The sequence below is a fragment of the Ranitomeya variabilis genome, chromosome 4, assembly GCF_051348905.1.
Source record: "Ranitomeya variabilis isolate aRanVar5 chromosome 4, aRanVar5.hap1, whole genome shotgun sequence".
NCBI lineage: Eukaryota > Metazoa > Chordata > Amphibia > Anura > Dendrobatidae > Ranitomeya > Ranitomeya variabilis.
The window spans coordinates 695495396-695516964 of NC_135235.1; the positions used below are offsets into that span (position 1 = coordinate 695495396).

A 21569-nucleotide genomic window follows, 5' to 3' on the forward strand; every position below is an offset into this window, starting at 1 on the left:
GTGTCACACACCACATGGCCAGCTAGGGTTGTTAAATGTTACAATTATACCTGTAGGTATCCTATTCTTCCTTCTCTGGGCCGCTAGTTCTCCAGAGGACTGGTGTATAGACTCTTTTTTAGATGTGTCTCCTGTCTTTGGCGCAGCCCTAATGGTCAATTCCTGGCAGTTCTTCTCAAGAAAAACCATCCCAGCTGGAAAATAGAGTGAGAGGACAAGAAAAGGAAACTTCGTTATACAAGGGATGTATACGGACATTCCATCATTATGTAAGGTTTATCACTTAGCATTGATTTTTTAACATGACAAGTAAGATATTCGTTGGACATTTACATATGTGTATAATATATATGGATATATATTTTTACACTTTTTCCATTCACTTCACCGCTAGCCAACTTTTTATATTATCAGTACTATTGCATTTTATAAGCATACAATGTCCTTGCCACCTTATACAGGCATGTACCCTTTCCCCACCATTCAATGTCACTGCACCCCTGGTGCATTTTCTAACATCCCCACTGGATCCAATTAGTGGGTCCCCATCTCACCACCTTCCCAATATATAAACTCCCTTCATCCCCCCATACCTCACTCCTTCTATATGTTATAACTACGGTTATGATTATATTTTTTTATTTTCTCAACACAACTTCTCTACCTTTGCTGCCTTTTAAAAAAAATTATTTTCAGCACTTCTTTAGTCCTTCGATTTTCTTTCATCCACTCACATTATTATAAAAACAATTACTTAATATCTCCATCTTCAGCTTGGAAAACCAATTTAGCACCCATCTTATAACCCTCTTCACTTTTGGTTTCCAACCGCACTTAGTCTCATTTGCCCCCTTTCACTTGGCGCATATAATGGCACCGGCCCTCTCTCCAAAAGATATAGCTTCCCCCCCACCCTCATGATTGTCCTTTTCTTCCCTTTTACCTTCCCCTTCTCTGCTGTTTATTGTTCATCCACGGCCGCGTAGAACAGGGTGAATGGAGGGGGCGGTACTACACATTGTGCCCGTCACATTCACAAACACCATTCCCCTGGCTAGTGCGCATGCGCCGGTCTCATAGCTCCATCCGATTTCCAATCAGCGCCAGTTCCATGACACGCGGTGCGTTCCATCGCGTGTCATGAGGCGCGGGACCGGAAGTCCCCTTTGCTGTGGGAGTTTTGACCGGCTTCATGCGCCATTACCACTGCCAGACACACCCATGCAAATCCCCACCCACCGCACACAACTCTGCCCTCCCCATTTACTCTACATATGCTGGGGGTGTACCCGACCGAACTTCTGCGCCAAACAAAGACCATTGACAACCTCCCCCTTCCCACCCTCTGCTTACCACTCCGCGCTCCTAATCACTTTACACCCGCCCTTACGATATAAAAACCTATTTCCTTACCTAGTCTCCACCACGCCTCCACTTTAAGAAGAAGCAGTTATGCGAAAAGGCGCTCGTCGGGCGCAGGACGTGATACCATCATCTCCCCATGCTGCCCAAGCCTTTATCTTCTAAATCCAGGTAAGCTCGGACTGGCCTTTGACCAGCTTTATTATGTGCTAATTTAGTCTCTACATCTCTTGCATGTACTGCTTACCTACCCTCATACCTGACTGCCATCTAATGGTCTCTTTGTACTTTATGCTTATGATTATATTTAAAGACACACCACAGCAGAGATGCGACTTGTTGCACTTCTTTCTTAGCCTGCCCCAGTAATTTAATCTTGGTAATTTGGGCACACTGTGGGATGATTATTACTGTCGTTTCTTCTGGTCAGTGTTCCTTCTTCCTGGTAAGGACTGTGTAGGGAAATAATGAGACGCTCGATTGTGTCCATGCACTATAGCAAGTCCACTTAACCAGTCTATAAGGCCGCTTTCCAGGTACTGACAGATCACAAAACCATCGCTTTCCAAGTGTCACGCCCTGACTTTTTATATCTTTCTGTGTTTTTATATGATACTGTTTTTAACATCATGTTAATAAATAAAAAATTCTTTTAATTACTCATCTTCTAGTCACTTCATATCTTATTAGGTAACGTCTGTAAGCATCAATGACATTTCCCAGTGAATGCATTTGTATTGGTTGAAAGCAACGTGAAAGTTGAAAAATGCATCAAAAACGCTGCGTGTGAACATAGCCCAAGTGGTGGAGGAACATTTTGGTCTGGGGTTAATTATTTTGCCTTGCATACAAGTCATTACCCTGGAAAGGACGTACCTTAACATATTTCCCAGCAAAATCCATTTTGTTTACGTTTTGGTATGTATTTTTGGTGCACCTGTAAAAATGATGTGAAACTTTGACAACATTGCTTACAGTTGTGACCTGGGAGTCAGAAATGCTTCCAGGGGCAATCCCCATGATGTTCCTGTGTCATTTGAGCAGTGTTCCCATCATTTTCAGACCTTAAAAGGACCCCCGGGGGGAATCGCGGTAAAAATACTCAGGTTTGTGAACTCCTTTCTCGGGCTCCCTCCTGTGGTCATGAGTGGTACTGTGTGAGTTCTGTCTTTGGGCTCCCTCTGGTGGCTTTTTCGTCATACTGCTGGTCTGTGGCTGGGACCCAGCTGCCTCGTTTCCTGCTATTCAGGTCTCCTATTTAGCTCCACCTGGAACTTTACTTGTTGCCTGCTGTCGTTGTATTCAGTACTGGTTCTGATCTCTCCTGGCTTCCCTTGTGACCTGTCTCTCCTAGAGAAGCTAAGTTTTGCTAGTTAATTTTTGCTCATCTTTTCCTTGAAAATGTTTCTCAGTATATGATGAGTTTTGTCCAGCTTGCTTATATGTGATTTTCTTGCTTGCTGGTAGCTCTGGGGTGCAGAGTTGCGCCCCTCACATCGTTAGTTGGTGTGGGGGTTCTTGTATTCTCTGCATGGATATTTTTGATAGGGTTTTATACTGACCGCACAGATTCTTTTCTATCCTCTGACTATTTAGTGATTAGCGGGCCTCTTTTGCTAAATCTGTTTTCATTTCTGCGTTTTTACATTCTCCTTAACTCACCGTTATTATTTGTGATCGTTTTTCTAAAATGGTCCATTTGGTGCCCTTGCCTAAGTTGCCTTCCTCCTCCGATTTGGTTCCGCTGTTTTTTCAGAATGTGGTTCTTTTGCACGGCATTCCTGAGAACATTGTGTCTGACAGAGGATCCCAGTTTGTGTCCAGATTTTGGCGGTCCTTTAGTGCTAAGATGGGCATTGATTTGTCTTTTTCGTCAGCCTTCCATCCTCAGACGAATGGCCAAACCGAGCGAACTAATCAGACCTTGGAAACTTTGGGGTTGGGGGGCTGTCTAAACTTTGGGGTTATTTCTCTGAGGCAAGTGAGGCTTTGCTTTCTCTCTAGGGGTAGCCAGTTTCTCAGGCTGTGAAGAGACGTCTAGGATTTTAGGAACGTTCCACGGCTGCCTATAGTGTGTGCGGTTAGGATCAGGGTTGCGGTCAGTAAAGCTCCCACATCCCCAGAGCTTGTCCTACATTCTGTTACTTAGCTGGTCAGTTTTGTGATCCTAAACCACCAGGATCATAACAGTTTCCCTTATATTGGGCTTGTTGCTTGGGTCGAGTACCCAAGTATTCCAATTTGCTCGACCCGAGCACCCAAGCATTTTAGTGCTCACTCATCACTAATCGGACCCATCACTAATCGTAAATGGCTGCACATCCAGTTGGAAGAATGTCTCACGTGGGGTACCACAGGGCTCTGTCCTGGGCTCTGTAATGTCCAACATCTTATCAATGATTTAGATGAAGGCATTGAGGGTAAACTGATTAAAATTTGCTGATGACACAAAGCTAGGAGAGATAGCTAATACTAGAAAAGAGAGAGAGAGAGAGAGGATTTAAACACAAACTGGAGCAGAGGGCAGCAACTAACAGAATGGTTTTTAACAGGGAAAATGCAAAGTACTACATCTGGGCAATAAAAATTAAAAAAGGATATACAGAATGGGAGGAATAGGGCTAAGCAACAGCACATGTGAAAAAGACTTGGGTATACTAAATGATCACAGACTGAACATGAGTCAACAGTGTGATGCAGCAGCAAAAAAGGCAAATACAATTCTGGGATGCATTAACAGAAGCATACAGTCTAGATCATGTGAAGTCATTATTGCCCTCTACTCCGCTTTGGTCAGACCTCATCTGGAATACTGTGTCCAGTTTTGGGCACCACATTTAAAAAAAACGACATCAACAAACTGGAGCAAATTCAAAGAAGAGCGACCAGAATGGTGACCGGTCTGCAAACCATGTCCTATGAGGAACGTTTACAAGATTTAGGAATGTTTAGCTGGCAAAAAAGAAGACAGAGGAGACTTAATAGCTGTCTACTATTATCTCAAGGGCTGTCACATTGTAAAAGGATCATATTTAGGGCTCATACTTACCTGCGAGAAAAATGGATGAGTCTCGCATGTCAATACCCGGCGCTGCTGCCGGCACTCAGGAGCAGAGCGTGTGGCTGCATGTATTCCAATGTGGCCTCATGCTCCGATCTGAGAGCCGGGTATTAACATGCGAGACTCAGTTTCTCACAGGTGAGTATGAACCCTTATTCTCATTTACACAAGGAAAGACTAGAAGCAATGGGATGAAACTGAATGGGAGGAGACACAGATTAGATATTAGAAAAAAAACTTTGACAGTGAGGGTGATCAATGAGTGGAACAGGCTGCCACAAGATGTGGTGAGTTCTCCTTCAATGGAAGTCTTCAAACAGAGGTTGGACAGACATCTGTCTGGGATGATTTAGTGAATCCTGCTTTGAACAGGGGGTTGGACAGATGACCCAGGAGGTCCCTTCCAACTCTACACACACACAAAAAAATGTCATAGAATGGTTTTTTTTTTTTTCTTTTTGGATCCCATTTCTGGGCTGGCAGAGCAGCTGCAGAGGTTGTCACTCGAAGTGACTGACCTACGTTCTGAGGTTCAGCAGCAATGGCAGCTGCTGCAGACGCCTACTGTGGGGGCTTCTTTAGCCCTTATCTATGATGCTCATGACTGCATTTCCCTGGCTGATTCTAGGCTGTGTCGCCTTCAGCAGGAGAAAAGTTCAGTGAAGATTTAGGCTGGGTTCACATTGCGTTATAACAGTCCGTTAGACGGACTGCGCTACACCGCGGCATAACGCGGTGTAATGCAGTCAGTTAATGCTGCCATTAACCCCTATTATCAGGCACATCTCCAACGCATGCCATAATCAGCATGCACTAGCGATGTGCCGTCATTCTGTGACGGACCCCCAGACGTGGGCTGCAGCGTTTCCGGGTCCGTCACCGCTAGCGCAGATAGAGCATCTGCGCTAGCGCGATCGCATAAAGCGATCTTTTTCGGTAATTGCATTAACGCAGTTCGTTTAACGCATGCGCTAATGCAACGTGAACCTAGCCTTACAGCTAGGAATTCCACAGGTGGGCAACCGATACCAAGTGGAATGACCCGGTCATAAAAGCCAATTTTAGCAAGGCAGACCTTACAGAAAGGTTAAAAGAGTCCTTGGAGGCTGCCATGTCATTGGCTATACATGTGGACAGCATCCTGCGGGATAGATGGGTAAGACCACCTTCTCTGGAGCCCTCTTTCCGGGACAATACTCCTGTGCAGGTAGGGGGATGGTCTGGGGGTGTACTAGTACTTGTGGAGTTAGGAGGAACGCATGCAGTTAGGAGGTGCTTCTACGTCATATGTCTCCTTTGAGATTCGCAAGAAAAAAGGGAGTGTTTCTTTTGTAGGGGAAACGGACATTTTATTGGGGCCTGCCCCTTGATTCCTAAGCTAAAAAAGTCTCGAGTAACCCTTGGGAGTCTGGAGTTGGATAATCAAGGGGAATGCTTGTCGCCAACCTGTAATTTTCGGTTTGCCCGGACAGCAGAGATGGTGCTAGAGAGCACAACAGAATTTCAGAGTTTGTAGACAGTGGAGCTGAAGTCAAGTTGGTTGATGCTGAGTTTTCTAGAACTCATGGGCTTGCTTGCTCAACCTTAGTTAAGCTCATTACTTGGTAATGGTGGAATCCCTTACTGACATGACAAGGAAGGGGTCTGATTTTTCTAAATGATCGAATGCTGGTCAGCAGGCTTTTTCCTCCTTAAAGAGTTGTTTTGACACAGCACCTATACTCTGTCAACCGGAAGTTTCTCAACCTGTCATAGTAGAAGTGGATGCGTCGGAGGTGGGGGTTGGGGCTATACCGTCACCTGGTAAATGGGGTCCATGCGCCTTCTTTTCCCAAAAATTATTATCGACTGAGAGAAATTATGACATGGGTAATAGGGAGCTTCTGGCAATTAAATTGGTGTTCCTGTAATGGCGATATTCGTTAGAGGGCCAGTCCATCTTATTACGGTTATCATGGACCACAAGAGCCTGTCATATCTTCAATTGGCTAAACGTCTCAACCCAAGGCAAGTTAGGTGGTCACTGTTTACTAGATTAAAATTTGTGGTCACTTTTCATCCAGGAGTTAAAAACACCAAGGCTAATGCTTTGTCCCATAGCTTACCAGGTGGTGGTGATCATGAGAACCTTGTCTCAATTCTACAGAAGGGAGTAGTTTTTACAGCCTTGTACCCTGACCTGGAGGGAGAGGTGTTGGATGCTCAGGGATATGCACCTGCCTTTCGGGGAGATTATTTGTACCATATAATTTGCACGTAAAGCTATATAGGAACATCGTAACTCCGTGCTTGCTGGTCATCCAGAGGGTAAGGCAACCGCAGACCTCCATTCTCGTTGTTTTTGGTGGCCATGGTTGCATCGGGATGTAGTTGAACAGGTGTCTGCTTGCAGTGTTCGCGCGCGTTCTAAAGTATCGCATACCTGTCCGTCTGGTTCTCTTATTCCACTGCCCATTCCTAGTAAACCATGGACACACTAGTCCATGGATTTTATTAGTGACCTTCCGGTATTGGCAGCCAAGATGGTGTTTTGGTGGTTGTAGATAGGTTCAGTTAAATGGTGCATTTCATGGCATTACCGGGACTTCTGAACAGGGTCAGACTGGGTCACCGGGACACCGGAGAATCCTCCAGTGGGCCCCGCTCCCAGCCCCAGCTCCTTCATTTGTGCCTGCCCTGCATGCTCCTAGCGTGTGTCCAGCAGTGCGCACTTTATTGTATAGTCGGCACCGGCTGGCAGACTGCACAGGTGATGGGAAGTGCAGGCGCAGCTCCTTCACATCACCTGCTGTCGCTGCCGGACTTCTGTAACTCTGCCAGGAGAGCTCTGGGTGCGTGCCGACCCTCACTTCAGCCAGACAAGTCAGCGGAACAGCTGACTGTGCGGCTGAGTCTGAGAGGAGACACGCACACAACAGCTGACCCGCAGTCACCCGTTTCCTGTACTGTATCTCTCTGCTCCTCTTCCACAAAGCCCTGGGCAGCAGAGTAAACACTGATTGGCTGCAATTCATAGTAAACACCATAAACAGAAACAACTCAAGAACACCAAATGTACTTTTTTCTGTTCGCCACAATTCCACAAAAAAAGCTATAGCAAGTGATGAAAACCACATCTATCCCAAAATCGTACTAACAAAAACAATGTCTCGCCCCCAACAGAAAGCTATGATACCGCTTCCCTGTGTGTAATAAAATACGCAGCAGTCGCCGTCTTCTGCCGCTGTGTCGTTCTTCTGTCTTCTTCATTGCAGTGGAATATGGCCACCGGTAAGTATTTTACTACACACACTGGACCTATATTACTGCTCTCCTGTGTGGTGCAGTATGTAGAGATGTATGTATAGATGCTTACAAACATTTACCTAATAAGGTATAAAGTGACTAGAAGATGAGTGAAGAAAAAAATAATAATTTTTATTTATTAACATGTTAAAAACAGACAATATTATATAAAAAGACAGAAAGATGTAATAATGGGATCTCCAAAACAAGTCAGGGCATGACACTTGAAGGGTGATGGTTTTGTGATCTCACAGCAACTGGAAAGCGGCCCTATAGGCTGGTTAGGTGGACTTGCTGTAATGGATGGACACGATAAGGCGTCTCATTGTTTCCTTACACAATCCTTACCAAAAAAAAGGGAACCCTGACCAGAAGAAACGACAGTAATGATCATCCCACAAAGTGCCCAAACTGCCAAAGATTAAGTTACTAACACAGGCTACAGAAAAAGTGCAATAAGTTACATCTCTGCTGTGGTGTGTCTATAATCATGAGCATAAAGTACAAAGAGACCACTACATGGCAGTCAGTTATAAGGGTAGGTAAGCAGTACATGCAAGAGATGTAGAAACTAGATTAGCACATAATACAGCTGGTCGAAGACCAGTCAGAGTTTACCTGAATTTAGTAAATGAGGGCTTGGGCAGCCTGGGGAGATGATGGTGTCCTGCGCCCGACGAGCGCCGTTTCGCATGACTGCTTCTTCATAAAGGGGGGCGTGATGGAGACTAGGTAGGGGAGTAGGTTTTTATATCCTAAGGGCGGGTGTAAAGTAATTAGGAGGGCGGAGTGGTAAGCAGCAGAGGGTGGGAATGGGGAGATTGTCAATGGTCTTTGTTCGGCGCCCATCACTTCAAGTGTCACGCCCTGACTTGTTTTGGAGGTCCCATTATTACATCTTTCTGTCTTTTTATATAATATTATCTGTTTTTAACATTATGTTAATAAAAAAAAAAAAAAAATGTATTCACTTATCTTCTAGTCACTTCATACCTTATTAGATTAAACGTTTGTGAGCATCCATGATCGAAGTGCGATTGCCAATTTAATTGTTGGATTATGGGATTAATAAATATCTCTGTGCTTAGTAAACAAATTATTTGCAACTTTACTCTAATGGATTTCAAAGCCAGGGAACGCTCCTGGCAGTCTAAGGCATCACATTTTTTCAGACAGGGGACCTCCACCCCTTCCTCTGATACTAATAAAACTGTTAAGGAAACAATTCGACTATATAGGAATGCTCTATACAAGAAGACCAAAATATGGTGGAACAAATCCTCTCTTGAGAATTATATGAACCAACAAATCGTTCCACGTGGTTTGAGGGTACAAGTTCATCCTTCATTTGACTTTAAAGATGAGGTTCAGCTCAAGAGGTGGACCTCAGCAGCTACCACCTGCTCTTTAGATTTTATCCTATTAATTATTGACAAAAACACTCTTTCCCTAAAGAGCATTGATGAAAATGTTGAAGAATTAGAAAGGACACTAGTGAAAGACCTACCGGTGGAGGATTTTGATAAAATATTAGTTGACATCAATAAAGACCTTGACAAATGGGAAAGTGAGATATCACAAAGTAAACTTAAAAAATACCAAAGAGATCTAAATGACTATGATAGTAACAAAGTATACCGTTGGCAACAGAAAAAGACAACGAGAAGACCAAACCAAGACAATTCCAAACCTGCAACATCTCACCATAGGACTCAGTCCGAAAGTTCAGCTCAATCGATGTCGGACATGAATACCTCGGCAAGTGACAATGAAGCATCGAATAATGAATCAATAAGCACTAGACTCAGAAGCGCCTACCTGACATTTTTACGAAGTCCAAATCAGCTAAAAACTTTGGAGAACACCAAAAGGTAATTAACCTATCTTCACACACTTTGTCAAATGCACAACTCAATTTATTGGAAAAAGGTCTATCTTTCTCCCCTTCATGTCATTTAGATACGTTTTCAGTGGTAAGAGATCTACATCTCTTTGCCAGAAAATTGACTTTCAAAAAATTGCACAATAAAAACATGAACCACGACATCTTTACCTCTGCCGATGAGAGAGAAGCTCTAAGAAATCTAGAAGCTCTATTGGAAGAGAACACCTTGGAGGTCAGTAACTTTCCCCACAATTTATTTAGCAAAAGCAAAAAATTTCCCCCCATTAGCACGGTATCAGCTATAGAGGTCTTTACCAAAATTGTTACATCTGAGATAGAAACACTCCAAAAATCTCCATTCTGGGCATCCAATAAGAAACAGGAGGAGAGATTGGCTCTGGCCAAATTACAGTCTCTTCCTGACGTAGTCTTCAAACCTGCTGATAAAGGGGGAAACCTAGTCATATGGCCAACCCCCTGTATGAAAAGCAGGCTTTGAGACTGCTAAATGAACCTGACTGCTTCAAAAAACTACTCACAAATCCCCTTTCAAATTTTCATAATCAAGCTTTTGACCAAGAAATTGTTCCTTAAAAAATGCTGGAACATGTCAAGAATCTTCATCCCAAATTCCCAACTTTATATCTGGTCCCCAAGATTAACTAAAACCTACTAGATCTGCCAGGGAAACCCATAATATCGGGCAACGGCGGCCTGTGTGAGGTAATTTGTGACTTGATTATTACCTGGAACCACTGGTAACCACTCTTCCCTCTTACATACAAGACACCACTGCAGCACTACAAAGACTAGATTATATATACAGTGGGGCAAAAAAGTATTTAGTCAGTCAGCAATAGTGCAAGTTCCACCACTTAAAAAGATGAGAGGCGTCTGTAATTTACATCATAGGTAGACCTCAACTATGGGAGACAAACTGAGAAAAAAAAATCCAGAAAATCACATTGTCTGTTTTTTTATAATTTTATTTGCATATTATGGTGGAAAATAAGTATTTGGTCAGAAACAAACAATCAAGATTTCTGGCTCTCACAGACCTGTAACTTCTTCTTTAAGAGTCTCCTCTTTCCTCCACTCATTACCTGTAGTAATGGCACCTGTTTAAACTTGTTATCAGTATAAAAAGACACCTGTGCACACCCTCAAACAGTCTAACTCCAAACTCCACTATGGTGAAGACCAAAGAGCTGTCAAAGGACACCAGAAACAAAATTGTAGCCCTGCACCAGGCTGGGAAGACTGAATCTGCAATAGCCAACCAGCTTGGAGTGAAGAAATCAACAGTGGGAGCAATAATTAGAAAATGGAAGACGACTTCCGGGAGGCGGAGCTAGTGAATGGCCGCTTCTTAGCAGAGCTCCTGGGTTAAGGTCGCTAATTTTATCTAAAGCGCCGCTTTATCTCACCCAGAGATCAGGATAAGGACCGGACAAGGGGTACCGACGGTGGTCCCAGCTCTCCGGATTCCCCGGGAGTCAAGAGGCGCATTCAGTGCCACATACAGTGCAGCACTCAGCACTCTGCACAGTTCCCGGCCAGCAGGATCGGCGGCGGAGAAGGCGGCTGAGAGACCGGAGAAAAGGAGTGAGCGGCACGCAGAGGCACTAACCCAGGTTGGTGAGGAGAACAGGAGCCACCGAGGAGGACCGGAGGCGTGCAGGAGCGGTGAACAGCTTCGGAGAGGTGCAGAAGCTCAGAGCGGGAAAAAGGAGGTGAGCCGGCGCCATCTTGCCAGAAAGCGCGCCAGCCCTCACAGCTCGTTGCACACAGCCAGAGAGGAGAGGTGAGCTGCACCGCTGAACCGCAACTATAACTGCTGCTACAAGGACAAGGTGAGCAGCGCAGGGGACATATAAACTATCCTGGCACAAGGGGAGCTGGTGCAAGTAACGAGACCTGAAGCCCCAAGGAGGAAGGTGCACTAGACATCCCCCCCATATTGTGGGCACGGCCTGGTGGAGACTTGTAGCAAGCAGCAGCGCTGATGTAGGAGAGTGGATGCAGCGCCCCTGGTCTAAATCAGTCACAAGGAGAGAGTGTTTTCTGTAAGAAGACACACCTGCTACAGGGTGATTTTCTCAATCTGTATAGCAAAAGTCCAGAACTGGTTTTTATCATAGTTCTATAGTAACCACAGCATCATTGCACCATGTTTGGATGTCACAGAGATCTAGGTGAATGCCTGCTTGTTGTGATAATGTAAGGCATCCACAGATGTAGCTATCAAGCACAAAGATATCACTAATAACTTAACAAATATCTCGGGCTCCCATTTCACCATGGATAAATATGTGGGCAAGGGTACCAAGGCCGGCAGAAGTTCTACACGTAACCAGGCAGGTACATCTCCGATATCATCAGTTGCAGACACTAACACAGACAACCCACAGTCAATAGCAACCGCTATCATTGAACGGTTGATGCCTGAGATAGACAATCGATTGGCAGCTTTTCAAACTTCATTGGACACGATAGTCTCTCAAGTTAATACCCAGGGAGCACGCATAACAGATGCGGAACAAAGAATTTCAGACCTGGAGGACTCCACCATAACTCTCACAAACAAACTAGATGATAAAGAAAAGATTATTTCGGATTTAATAGACAAAGTAGATGACCTTGAAAACAGGTCCCGTCGTAACAATCTGAGACTTATAGGCCTCCCAGAGTCGATTCCTTCCTCAGAACTAGTTAAAATCACATCTGAATGGTTGCCTAGAGCCCTTGGAGTATTGCCAACATCAGGCGTTGTGGCCATTGAAAGAGCACATAGACTAGGACCCCCAAGAGGGGGAGAAGGGGTCAGGCCGCGCCCGGTCATTTTCAAAATCCTGGACTTTCAGGATAAAATTCGTATCTTGGCAGCATTCAGGAAACAACGTACTCTGATGTATGAAAACCACAAACTATTGCTATTCCAAGACTACTCAGCGGCCATGGCAGCTAAACGCAAAGCTTTCAACCCCGCTTGCAAAGTATTGGTGGATAAAAATATTCGCTTCAATCTGCAGTATCCTTCAATTCTACGCTTCGTTATGGAGGGGAAAAGCAGATCCTTCAGTGATCCAGAAAAGGCCCTGGAATTCCTTCATGAAGCATCTCAGGATCACTCTAGTCCTGTTAATTCATGATACGAAAGCTACTTTAATATGTCATTAAGTGATATCTTACTTGTGCTAACATTTTTATGCCCCTAAGCGGCGTGTTTATTTTTTATGTTATGTTCACTTTAAGGTTGAGTGCACCTGTTATTGTTATAGAATTAAATTGGGGAGAAAATTGGGGAGGGGGGGTTGGGCTCTGCTTATGTACACTTATATCCTGGGTTCAGGGAGATCTTACACCTACTCGCTGGGATGGGTGGGGATCTCATTTACAACTTATACAGGTGGGTCTGATGATCACCCGAAAAGGGATAGGTTAATGACTGATCAGGCAGGCACCAAAGATACCACTATCCGCTCTTTACAATGGTGCTCATGGAATGTCAATGGACTTAATTCCCCGGTCAAAAGGAAAAAGGTTCTACATTTCCTGCAGAAACAGAATTTTCACATTATTTTTCTTCAAGAGACACATTGGGTTAAGGGTAAACACCCTTCTATGTTTAGCAGGAAATATACACTCTGTGCTGAGGCCTCATATACAAAAAAACAACGAGGGGTAGCCATACTGATATATAATGGCCTCAACTATGAAATACTAGACACTTTAGAAGATCCTCAAGGCAGATTTCTGCTAGTCAAAATCATGATTGAGGGAATGTGTTTCAATCTAGCCAACATTTACGCCCCAAATACACCTGAGGTTCAGTTTCAAGTTAAATTACGAGAGAGACTGGCGGGATGGGATACATCACGGGTGGTCATGGGAGGTGACTTCAATGAAGTAGCAGACATATTCATGGATAGATCTAACCCTAAAGACACTCATCGTTCACTGCAGAATAATGGCATCCAACTACTAATTGATCACTTTGATTTGATTGATATATGGAGGCTACAACATCCTTTGGAGAGGGACTACTCTCATTACTCCCATGTACATGATACACATGCCAGGATTGATTGCTGGTTGATACATGAATCTCTGTTACCCTTAGTAACACAATCAAACATACAAAACATTCATATTTCGGATCACGCCCCGGTGACATTTCAGACCAAATTAGTATCCCCAATTCATCAGGAACGGAGGTGGCGCTTTCCGTCATACCTATACCAATCAGACGATTTCAAAAAATACCTACAAATGTCATGGGCAGTATACAAAAATGATAACCAGGTCCACTGTGATAATCCACACCTGTTCTGGATGGCCTCTAAGGCCGTGTTGAGAGGTCAAATTATTTCTTATGTCAGTCATAAAAAAAAAGAAATAATGAATAAAGCTAGGGATATACAGAATTCACTAACCCAAGCATACAAAGATTTCAAACTAAATAACACTCCATCGACGAAGGAAAAATATTTGAGGGCAAAAGAAGATGCAGACACTTTAGCACACGAATTGGCTTTATTTAACTTAGACTACCAAAAACAAAAATACTTTAAATGGGGTAACAAACCGGGGAGGGTATTGGCATCTCTCACAAAACCATATAGGAAACAAACGAGAATACACAAAATTAAACAACGCAGTGGTCACACCCTATTTAAAAATGAAGAGATAGTGGATGAGTTCCGTTCTTTTTTCAGTGAGTTGTATAAGTCAGAAATAGGGGGAGGAAGCGGGGAATTCCTCACAGACAACCTTGCCCCGGCGCTTACGGAAGAAGAGAGAGAGGCTATTAATTCCCCAATAACACCTTCAGAAATTGTACAGACTATAACTAAACTTAAAGTATCCAAGGCACCCGGCCCAGATGGGTTCAGCAATGAACACTATAAAATCTTAGGTCCATGTATAGCTCCCCATTTGAGTGAATTATTTAATAAGATAGTTAGACTTGGTCACATGCCGGACTATTTCAATGAGGCGGTGGTTATTGTTCTCCCAAAACCAGGTAAAGATCTTGCTCAGGTCGAAGGTTATAGACCTATTTCATTATTAAATTCAGATTTTAAAATTCTCACAAAAATTCTGGCAGATAGATTACAGAAAATAATGCCAAAATTGATATCACCACAACAAACTGGTTTTATTCACGGAAAATCCATTACATTCAACATTAGGACAGCGGTGAGTGCCATATCTTATAGTAGAGCTAATAAACATATGAAAACCATTGTGGTAAGTCTAGACGCGGACAAGGCGTTTGATAGAGTAGCCTGGAACTATTTGTATGACCTGTTATCATTTCGGAAGTTTGGTCCGTGGTTTAGTGAAGCGGTCAAAACAATTTATAGGAAACCATTATCCAGAATGTCCGTGAACAATGTACTATCCAAACCCTTTGAGATTCAGAGGGGAACCCGACAGGGTTGCCCCTTGTCTCCACTATTATTCAACATAGCATTAGACCCATTTCTGAGAAGATTACAAAACGAGGCGGCATTTGAGGGGGTGAAGGTGGGAACTACATCGGTAAAAATCTCGGCCTTTGCTGATGATGTCCTTTTATTTATTGCCAACCCAGTTAAGGCAATCCCGGCCATAATGCTTATTTTAGAGAGTTTCGGTAAATGCTCTGGTTTCAAAATCAACTACAGTAAATCTGAAGCCCTGGCAATTTTCAGATCCGGGAGGCTAAGTGACCCCACATTCCCATTCCACTGGTGCCAAGAATCCATTAAATACCTGGGGATACGGTTGCCTGCAGACCCATCTATTTTATATAGAGCTAATTATAGGCCACTGATCTCCTCCACAGTTGACCTCCTCCATTCCTGGAAACACTTCTCACTGTCATTCTCTGGTAGATGCTATTTAATTAAAATGATAATTTTTCCTAAACTGCTATACGCCTTTCAGACTCTGCCCCTTCTCCTGACTCAATCGGATCAGGATCTGTTAAACCTAAATTTTCGAAGATTCATTTGGGGAATTGGAGGTAGATCACGCATAAGTCTCGCAAAACTACAAGCGACTAAGTTGGAGGGTGGAGTTAACTTTCCTGATTTGGGAAGATATAATTTAGCGGCTAACCTCAGATATGCAATTGACTGGATTAGGGGTCTTTCTCATTTTGCAAATGTTGAAATAGAGCAACAATTTTACCCACACATTTCATTACCATCTTTATTACATTTAAGTGGGGAGGAACTCCCAGAGGGAATACATGACCACCCATCACTTTGGCAAACGATGCAGACTTGGCGACAATGTAGGAAGATTGGTGGCTTGAGATATGATTTATCTCCATTCCAGACCTTTTTGGGAAACCCGAAATTCTTGGAGGGCTCCACACCGTCTTTTTATAGGATTTTGGCCTCTCAGGGTTGCAGGCAGGTGGTAGATCTCTTGGATCTTAATTTCTCAATAATATCTTTTGAAAAGGCATCACAACAATACCCATTATTTAATAATAAACCGTTTTTATTTCTTCAAGCGCGTAGCCTGGTACAAAAATGTCAGACACTGGGGGAGACGACGGTGGGGAGGGCCAACTTGGATGGGTTTATTCGGAATGCAAAATCTAATCCGGCTTCTATAAGTAACATCTATTCAATATTGCGTAAAAAATGGGTGGGGGAAGGGAAAACCACGGGTGTGGCAAGATGGCTGAGGGTTATGCCTGACTTGGAGGTGAGTGACCTTTTTGAGGCTACCATGACACAAAGAAAAATTTTACCATATAGCAGCTATACTGATATGGCACTTCTAATATTGCATAGAGCCTATATCACACCCAGCATGCAATCTAAGATGTCCCCATCCATTGTCTACTCATGCTCCAAATGTAAAGCCCATAATACTGACTTATACCATCACTTATGGAGTTGCCCGCTAATCCGGGAACTTTGGGAAAAGGTACATAAAGAACTGCAAAACATTTGTGGAGTGGGTTTCAAACTTACCCCACAATGGGCTATCTTTAATATCCTAGATGAAACATCTCAAAAATTACCCAAACATATCAAGGCAACACTTATAATATGGGCCTCAGCAACTAGAAAGAGTATTTTACATCAGTGGTTGAATCCTTTAGTTCCTTCACTCCCTTTCATTCGCACAAAAATACAGTTTATATTCAGAATGGAATGGCTAGACGCATTGACTAACAAAGAAAGACAAGTAAGCAAATTCTTTTCTACATGGGTTGCTTTTATTCCTTCGCTCCCTTTGGAAACTAGGGAGAAATTGAGAGCACAATTTGAAAATACCCAATGGTACTTATTGCAGCGGATTGGTGGTGACTCACCAATTCCTTGAGACACCTCTATGATTGGGTGTACGCAGAGTCTAGAGGTTTATGTTTTTGGTTTAAGTAGGGTTGGGAGGGTTTGGGGTCATAATATAGTTAATTTTGCCATATTACTGTATTACTATATTATTACTGCATTATTATCATTGGAAATGTATGTTGTAAATTACAATATATTATAAACTCTAATAAAAAGATTTTCAAAAAAAAAGAAAATGGAAGACATACAAGACCACTGATAATCTCCCTCGATCTGGGGCTCCACCCAAAATCCCACCCCGTGGGGTCAGAATGATCACAAGAACGGTGAGCAAAAATCCCAGAACCACGCGGGGGGACCTAGTGAATGAACTGCAGAGAGCTGGGGCCAATGTAACAAGGCCTACCATAAGTAACACACTACGCCACCATGGACTCAGATCCTGCAGTGCCAGACGTGTCCCACTGCTTAAGCCAGTACATGTCCGGGCCCGTCTGAAGTTTGCTAGAGAGCATTTGGATGATCCAGAGGAGTTTTGGGAGAATGTCCTATGGTCTGATGAAACCAAACTGGAACTGTTTGGTAGAAACACAACTTGTCGTGTTTGGAGGAAAAAGAATACTGAGTTGCATCCATCAAACACCATACCTACTGTAAAGCATGGTGGTGGAAACATCATGCTTTGGGGCTGTTTCTCTGCAAAGAAGCCAGGACGACTGATCCGGGTACATGAAAGAATGAATGGGGCCATGTATCGTGAGATTTTGAGTGCAAACCTCCTTCCATCAGCAAGGGCATTGAAGATGAAACGTGGCTGGGTCTTTCAACATGACAATGATCCAAAGCACACCGCCAGGGCAACGAAGGAGTGGCTTCGTAAGAAGCATTTCAAGGTCCTGGAGTGGCCTAGCCAGTCTCCAGATCTCATCCCTATAGAAAACCTTTGGAGGGAGTTGAAAGTCCGTGTTGCCAAGCGAAAAGTCAAAAACATCACTGCTCTAGAGGAGATCTGCATGGAGGAATGGGCCAACATACCAACAACAGTGTGTGGCAACCTTGTGAAGACTTGCAGAAAACGTTTGACCTCTGTCATTGCCAACAAAGGATATATTACAAAGTATTGAGATGAAATTTTGTTTCTGACCAAATACTTATTTTCCACCATAATATGCAAATAAAATGACAAAAAAACAGACAATGTGATTTTCTGGATTTTTTTTTCTCAGTTTGTCTCCCATAGTTGAGGTCTACCTATGATGTAAATTACAGACGCCTCTCATCTTTTTAAGTGGTGGAACTTGCACTATTGCTGACTGACTAAATACTTTTTTGCCCCACTGTACCTTGAAGACCATAAGCTGATGGTAACTGCCGATGTAGAATCATTATATACTTCCATCAGGCATGAAGATGGCCTAAAAGCCGTATTGTGGTATCTTCAAATGAGCAACCTGGCATCCCCTCTGGCTAATTGGATTCTGGCCCTACTAGATTTTATTCTCACCCATAACGTTTTTACGTTTAATAATAAAATTTATCTACAAACCCAGGGGACCTCCATGGTAGCCTCTTGTGCCCCCTTATATGCTAACTTGTTTCTGGGGGCGTGGGAGAGGACCATTTTCCAGGGAGATGACACTGGGGAGATACAAAGCATCCAGGGATAGATGCGTTATATAGACGATATCTGTTTCATCTGGGAAGGTACGGTAGACAATTTGCATCTCCTCATGGACAAACTAAATCAAAATAATCAGAACATAAAACTAACCTACAAGTTTGGCAAGGACCTGGAATTTTTGGACCTAAACATCTTTACAATGCCAAATGGGATGATTGCAACAGATTTATACAGAAAACCCACCTCAACCAACTCCTTTCTACACGCCACTTCTTCCCTCCCACCAGCAACCATTAAGGATATTCCAACTGGCCAATTTTTAAGAGCCAAGAGGATCTGCTCGAAAAGTGGTGACTTTGAAAAACAAGCCCTTGAGTTGACAAATAGATTCTATGACAGAGGTTATAGCAAACGGTCCATCAGATTTGGCTATAAAAAGGCAAAAAAAAAACAAGAGAACAACTACTATACCCTAGGCACAAGGATGCGCGCTCCCAAGATGGCCAGGTAAGATTTATTTCCTCATATCACAAATCGATGGAAAGACCTAAGGCTAATACTTAATAAGCACTGGCACATCCTTATCACAGATCCGGTCTTAAAACAATGTCTCCCTCCACATCCACTAATGGTGGCAAAAAGAAGCCGCAATCTCAGGGATATACTGGTTCATAGCCACTATGACCCCACAACTAATTCAACATGCTCAATTCCACTACAAGGCTTCTTTCCCTGTGGCTTATGTAAAGCATGCATTAACCTAAAAAAGGCCAAAAAAATTTACCAATTCTGATGGATCCAAATCATTTACCATCAGAAAACATCTTACATGCTCCACCCAAGGGGTCATATACCATGCAACTTGCCCTTGCAATTTGATATACAGTATATTGGCTTAATAACGCGGGAACTCAAAATTAGGGTGAGGGAACACATTAGAGACATAGAGAAACCTAAGACCATTGAAGATATTTCTCTACTTAAAACCCTACCCCGTCATTTTAAAACACACCACAATTCCCAATCAAGAGGCCTTATTTTTAAAGCCATAGATCAAATTGACCTGGGCATCAGAGGGGGGGACTTAAGCAAATTATTAGCGCAACAAGAGAGTAGATGGATCTACCGCCTGAACACCATCACACCCTCTGGCCTAAATGAAAAACATGGCTTTGCTTCCTTTTTATAGGAAACACGGCCTGAACACTATAACATCCTTTCGCCTGAGTGAAAATTATGATTTTGTTTCCTTCCTATAGCAGACTTCGTTTCCTAATAATAATAATAACAATCCAAGTTTTAATTGGTCGCTAGGTTTTAATTAATTCTTTTTTATCTTCTTTCCCTCTTCATCACCCCTAACTATTTATCATTTCATTTGTATATTTACCCTATCATCATTTTTAACTTACCCGTAGGTATCCTAGGCTTTCCTTTCTGGGCCACTTGTTCTCCGGAGGATTGGTGTATGGACCGTTTCTTCCTTCCTGTCTCCTGTTTTGACGCAGCCCTAATGGTCGGTTCCTGGCGGCTCTTTTCAAGAAAAATCATCCCAGCTGGAAAATAAAGTTGAGAGGACAAGAAAAGGAAATTTCTTTACACAAGGGACTTATATGGACACTGCATCATTATGTAATGTTCCATCTCACAGCACCTTCACTCCATCCATGTGTTTATAATTACGGATATTATTTTATTTCATTTATTTTTTCTCCACACAATTTCTTTATCTTGCTCCCTTTTCATAATTTTCCTTTTAGCACCTTTCAAGCCCCTCTATTTCCACTCACCCATCCATATTATTACAAATTTTTTTTACTAAACATATTTACCTTCAGCTTGTAAGGCCAATTCAGCACCCACCTCTTAAACCCTTCTCTTTTTTGGCCTTATTTGTCCTTTTTCACACAACGCACATAATGGCACCGCTCCTCTTTTCAAAAGATATAGTTTCCCCCTCCTTACCCTCATGATTTCCTTTTCTCCTCCTTCCTCCCATTTTACTTCCCCTTTATTTGTTGCTTACTGTTCGTCCACAGCTGCGGAGAACAGGATGAATGGAGGGGGCGGTACTATACTTTGTGTCTGTCACGCTCACAAGCCCTCTCCTTCTGGCTAGTGCGCATGCGCCGGTCTCATATCTCCACCTGAGTTCCGATCAGCGCCAGTTCCATGACACGCGGTGCGCTCCACTGCGTGTCATGAGGCGCAGGACCGGAAGTCCCCTTCGCTGTGGGAGCTTTGACCGGCTGCATGCGCCATTACCACTGCCAGATACACCTCTGCAACTCCTTCACCCTCCGCACATAACCCCGCCCTCTCCTTTGACTTCACATGTGCTGGGTGTGTATCCGACTGGACCCTGGCGCCAAACAAAGACCATTGACAATCTCCCCATTCCCACCCTCTGCTTACCACTCCGGCCTCCTAGTTACTTTACACCCGGCCTTAGGATATAAAAACCTACTCCCCTACCTAGTCTCCATCACGCCCCCCTTTATGAAGAAGCAGTCATGCGAAACGGCGCTCGTCGGGCGCAGGACGTGACACCATCTCTCCAGGCTGCCCAAGCCCTCATTTACTAAATTTAGGTAAACTCTGACTGGTCTTCGACCAGCTGTATTATGTGCTTATCTAGTTTCTACGTCTCTTACATGTACTGCTTACCTACCCTTATAACTGACTGCCATCAAGTAGTCTCTTTGTACTTTATGCTCATGATTATAGACACACCACAGCAGAGATGTAACTTATTGCACTTTTTCTGTAGCCTGTGTTAGTAACTTAATCTTTCGCAATTTGGGCACTTTGTGGGATGATCATTACTGTCGTTTCTTCTGGTCAGGGTTCCCCTTTTTTTGGTTAGGATTGTGTAAGGGAACAATGAGACGCCTTATCGTGTCCATCCACTATAGCAAGTCCACCTAACCACTCTATAGGGCCTCTTTCCAGTTGCTGTCAGATCACAAACTGTTAGGGTTGGAGGAACGCATATATATAGTAGTATAAACGAACTCTGTTACTTCACAGAGTCCGTTAGTAAAGAGA

At 43.3% G+C, this 21569-nt stretch overlaps 1 protein-coding gene and 1 long non-coding RNA gene across 3 annotated transcripts in view; both read right to left on the reverse strand.

Annotated features, from left to right (window-relative positions):
* The window catches only part of LOC143767729 (uncharacterized), a 400410-nt gene that overhangs the window by 163223 nt on the left and 215618 nt on the right, over positions 1–21569 (reverse strand). The gene's annotated exons all lie outside the window — the stretch shown is intronic.
* The window catches only part of LOC143767664 (uncharacterized), a 57211-nt gene that overhangs the window by 26369 nt on the left and 9273 nt on the right, over positions 1–21569 (reverse strand). The window contains exon 6 of one of the 2 annotated variants that reach the window (XM_077256134.1): positions 19934–20077. The exons of the other annotated variant lie outside the window; for it this stretch is intronic. Coding sequence (XP_077112249.1) covers positions 19934–20077 — 144 coding nt within the window. The remainder of the gene's footprint in view (positions 1–19933; positions 20078–21569) is intronic. 2 annotated transcript variants of the gene reach the window in all.